Below are 4,987 nucleotides of genomic sequence, written 5' to 3' on the forward strand. Positions count from 1 at the left end.
GTCCATCTTCCAGTATGGTGTGTAGGTCTACTTCCAGCTCATTTGCCTCAGTCACTTTATTTCATTTCTGGACGTGTGCTGATATGGTCATCTGCTTCTGTTTTGGGGGCATATTCAGGAGTTATCTGTGGCCTTAATACTTAGATGGGTGTGTATTTTGGTATTTTTTTATTGCCTCCAAATAGATGTGATCAGTAGATGGGCTTCCCTTTTCACTCTTCTTCCTGAGAAATTTCAAGATGCCACTGTTGGTCTTTGTGATATAACTCAGGATTTAATTTTCAGCCTATTTCCCTTTTAGTCTACCTGTCCTGCTGCACAATCCACATTCAGGCCTTTTTTTCTAGTTATAAACAGTTCAGGCCTGGCTGTGGCCATTTGGTTTTAAGTGAAAACTGTCTCTTTAAATTTAGAGGAGATCTGTGCGCATGCGTAGTAGAACCCTCCGGTGGTGGGGGTGGGGTATCTACTCGCTCAGTCACCCCCTCTATTCACCAGAATGGAGGTGCACAGACAGCGAAAGAGCAATGAACAGATAAAAAAAAAAAAAAAGAATGTCCACACCTTTATTTCTGCAGTTCTGTCAGGCATCCGTGGCTGCTCTGAGCCTTCCCCTGCTTGGTCTTGCCCAAAATGGCGGCTCTAGGAGCAGCTGAGCATCTTGAATTAGAAAGCAATGGGTTTCTTGCTTCTGCTACAAATTCCCCTAGTTGTAAGCCTTCCAACCTTCTAAATATTCCTTTATATACAGAGTTCTGGCACCATGCCTTAAGCCTGCTTGGTCCGGTATTCTGTGTTGGTGGTGATGGAGCTCTTCACTGCACTTCCACCCTATCCACCTTCTTGTTTGTTCTCAAGACCTTTTTAAAATGTTGAAGAGCAAAGATGTCAGCTTGAGCACTAAGGTACACCTGACCAAAGCCATGGTTTTCAATGCAGAGGGTCATATCATTTGCAAGTACAGAGAGTTTTATTTATTTATTTACCAATTTGAGAGCCTTTAACTTTCCTTTCATACCTTAACAGTCTGGCTAAGACTTGGATGTTTGTTTTCTTATTTACTTTTCTTACTATAGGCTTTGCTCTTTTTCAAAGCATTTAAGTGAATGATTCAAGATCATATATATATATACACACATATGTGTATATACACATACATATATGTATATGTATATATGTATTCTCCTAAATAATGAGATCATGAGAGAATAAATCTCTGTTTGTTAAAGCCGTCCACTTGTGGTATTTCTGTTATAGCAGCTCTAGAAAACTCAGATATAAGGCTGGATAACTAAATACATCACTGGAATGAGGAATGAGATAACCATTATAGAAGTTGTTGAAAAACTAAAATTATATAATTGAAGGGGAAATAAATGCTATAATAAGATTGCTAAACTAGATATAAAACTGGATCATTTATTACAAGGCATTAAGATTATACTTTGGGGGGCTGTCTTTTCTTCAGAATAAGAAAAACAAGAACAACAAACCATGCTATCATTTTTCTGAAGTTAACTTTTTATTTGAACAGTTATATGAGAGTCAGATGACCTTAAGATGGGCTTATAAGAAATGTTCTATGCAGCTAATGTCACAAAACAAAAAATATATATACATTGTTGAATGGAAAGCGAATTTGCTCTGTAAATTTTCATCTAAAACCATGATAAAAAAAAAAAACCCTAAAAAAATTGTAGCGTAATATTAAGAGGTAATCTAATCACATATTTTTTTCTTATCTAAAATTTTTAGATTTTTTTCTCATTAGTTACAAATCAGGTGATGTGGGGAGAAAAAGATAATCAGACAAAAGGTACAAGTCCAGTCTGTGCACATCTATCAAATGTGAGGGCTTTTTACAATACCATTTGGTCTATTTCTGCTGCCTGAATTTTTCCTTTTCTTTGTTTCCCTCATATGGTCTCAAAGTATATAATTTCTAGTCACCAATTCTTTTCTTTCTGGTCTTTATGTTCATAGTAGTTTCTTCTTTGACCTTGGCCACGAGAAATGGTGAACAGCATTCATAAACGTCAAATCCAATTTCATCTTAAAGCATAAGTCAATGTGCATAGCAGCATCTACGGTGGTGTCTGGCACAGAAGTGCTTTATGCGTATGATTTGAACATTAGCATTTATAATTCAGTAGAATAAACTCCTTGATGGCAGAGATTGTATCTTATTCACTGTTACATGCATAATATCTAGACAGTACCTGTACTATTGGTAGAAATTAAATTTGTTGGATAGTTTTTAAAACAAAATTCAATTCATGAATCAGAAATGTTCTATAGCACTGTTCTTTAAACTTTTGGTTGTATAAACCTAAAAAAAAAATTTTTTTTTTTTTTTAAAGTCAGTCCATACACTCCACACATTTTTAAATTGACATTTAAGTTTTCCATCATAAGTTTAAATAGTTGCATAGTATGTGATTTCTAGGTTTGGAAATACTAACATAGTAAAACTTGAGTTTTTAAATGTATCTAACATATAAACACTGTAGCATTTTAAGCAATATTCGCTTTAAAAAGATGTGCGTGAACACGTTAACCATTATAAATTTTGCAGTTTCTTTGTCTCCTTGAATGTTTCTTTTTATTTCCTTTGACTCATCACTTTCATCCTGATAATCTTTCTATGCTTGAAACTCTTCTATTGATCATCTTATTGATTAAAATGAAAATATTTGAAAAATTTCTGTGATTCTAGATGTGATTATTCTATAATCATGAATAATACACAGTTGATCAAAAGAGCATAAATAATGTTATAAATTTCAATAAATTAGTTTGAAACAAAAATAAGTAAAATGTTTTTGAGACAGAATCTTTTAAACAAGATGCATATTTGGAGCCATGATTACAGAGATTTCCTAAATCCAGTATTTTGAATTATCCCTTTGATTGGGACTTCTGAGGTTTTTATCCCTCAGGGCAGTGTTCCATCATAAGACTCAGGGCATTTTTTGTCAAATGAGAGAGAGGACCAGAGTGAAAGAGGAAGTGGGAGAAAAACTAGCAGGATGCCTCTACCTTATGGAATGCGATCAGGAAGATCACCTATACACAGAATAGTAGTAGGGATTAAGGATCTGAAAACTGATTTTCTTCAAACTCTCTGGGCCCATGCATCCTTGGTATAAATCCTTGTTCACTCTCATGTCTACAGTTTAAAGATTACTACTTTAAAAAATAGTTTATAGAGATCATGCTAACTAGGTTGTCACAAATGTGATTAAGTATTAAAGCTAATTATACTGCATATATATTGTTTTTTTCCCTATTCTTCTCTTCGTTCTCCATTGCACATGGTTCCAGTAGGACTTTCCATCACAGTGCTCTGTCTTCTTAGAGATAGATGGCTACATTGGCAAGCCTGGTCAAGCATATTAACCCTAGTCCTTTAGAGACAGTACTTTGTCTAACAGCAGGCATGGAAATCAGACACATCAAATGAGGGTCCTTCCATGGAATTGATATCTAAGCACTTGGTTAACAAAATGCTGCTTGTTCTCTGTGAATGCTGCTGAGCTTGGAAGATGTGAATCTGATGTTGTTAGCCATTATCTTCATGACACTGGTTGAGAGTGCCTGTCTGCTAAATGAAAACCAGTAGAGCTAAGCAAAGAGGCAGGTTCTCATGGGCCATAGAGGCCTTGGTTTCTGTAGCTCTTCTTTTGATCTTGGGTGCTACCACAGTAGTTACTCAGAAAGCCAGACTTACTGCCATCGAGTTGATTTCTACTCATAGAGACCTGGTAAAAGATCAGACTCTGCTGATTGTGTGTTTAGCAGTCCAGTGCTTATCCCATAGCACCACCAAAAAAATTGTTTTGTTTAAATGGTTATAGTTGAATTTTGTTGCTACAGAAATATACTTACTTATCAATATGGTTTGATTCCAAAGACCAGGCTGTTATGTGACAGTTGGAGACCATACCCTGTCGTCGGCTCCAGGCCCTCCCCCTACCACCTTACTCCTTTCACTCATTAGCTGTCCGTCATCTCCTGTCGGAATGTGTATCACCCAGTGGGTCCCATTTCCCACCACCTCAAAGACTTCAGGGATTGGCGGTGGGGGGAGAGGGAGAAGAAGGGTGGATGTCGCGGTGTTCTTAGTGTTGTCTGTTATCTACTACCGTCCACCATGCAACTTGGGCAGGAACCTGCTTATCTTCTGTCCACTCGAGTTCCACAGCCCTGCGAGACCCCCTTGCTTACCCTCTTCCTGCCTCCTATTTTAGGGCACTTGACTGGCCTCCCCCTGCCTGCCCTCATTTTTTTGTCACACACTCCTTAGTCTGGCCAAGATATCCCACAAAACAAGGTGTCCCACAGCCAGTCCCCTCAGTGGCCCAGTCATCACTGAGACCTCCAGTGTGTCCTGCAGGGTGGCCTGTGTAGGGCACTTTGGGCCCAGCCTTGGCTCTTCATGGAGCCCAGACCATCAGAGTTGGCACTTGAGAAATTTTACAAAGTTGTCAGAAATGCAAACTGTCAGATAAAGAGTTGATAAATGGGGAGGAGGTGTGATGTTATTAACAGCTGATTAAAATCTTGGGAATACATCTTTTTTGAAATGTGTAATTTTGAAAATTTTTCTTTTCTAGATTGTTGGCCCTTCAGATGGAAGTAGTTACATTATAGATTACTATGGAACCAGACTTATAAGACTGAGTATTACTAATGAAACGTTAAGAAAAACACAGTCATATCCGTAAATATTTTTGAAAAGAAACAGTAAGTGATATTTTTATCCAATCTTGATTATTGTTTACTGTTCTATATGAAATTCTGAGAATTTTAGGACCACAAGAAATTTTAAGAGATTATCTAGAGTAAACTGCTCTAGATAATTTTTGCTTGTCAGGAAACTCAGGTATGTAAACGTCTGAAAAGCCCCTTTAATCCTTTGCTAAGTGTTTTTATGTCTGCTTCTTGCTCCGCCATTCCCCACTCAGATTCTCTTTCTTTGCAGTGA

General features: G+C 37.3%; 1 protein-coding gene across 1 annotated transcript in view; it reads left to right on the top strand.

The window, feature by feature from the left end:
* The window catches only part of LOC102815069 (TM2 domain-containing protein 1-like), an 81,525-nt gene extending 76,798 nt beyond the window's left edge, over positions 1-4,727 (top strand). The window contains exon 6 of the mRNA XM_006862481.1: positions 4,617-4,727. Within this exon, the coding sequence (XP_006862543.1) occupies positions 4,617-4,727 (111 nt within the window). The remainder of the gene's footprint in view (positions 1-4,616) is intronic.
* The last annotated feature ends 260 nt before the right edge of the window (positions 4,728-4,987 follow it).

This window comes from Chrysochloris asiatica, unplaced genomic scaffold (genome assembly GCF_000296735.1).
Source record: "Chrysochloris asiatica unplaced genomic scaffold, ChrAsi1.0 scaffold00048, whole genome shotgun sequence".
NCBI classification, from domain to species: domain Eukaryota; kingdom Metazoa; phylum Chordata; class Mammalia; order Afrosoricida; family Chrysochloridae; genus Chrysochloris; species Chrysochloris asiatica.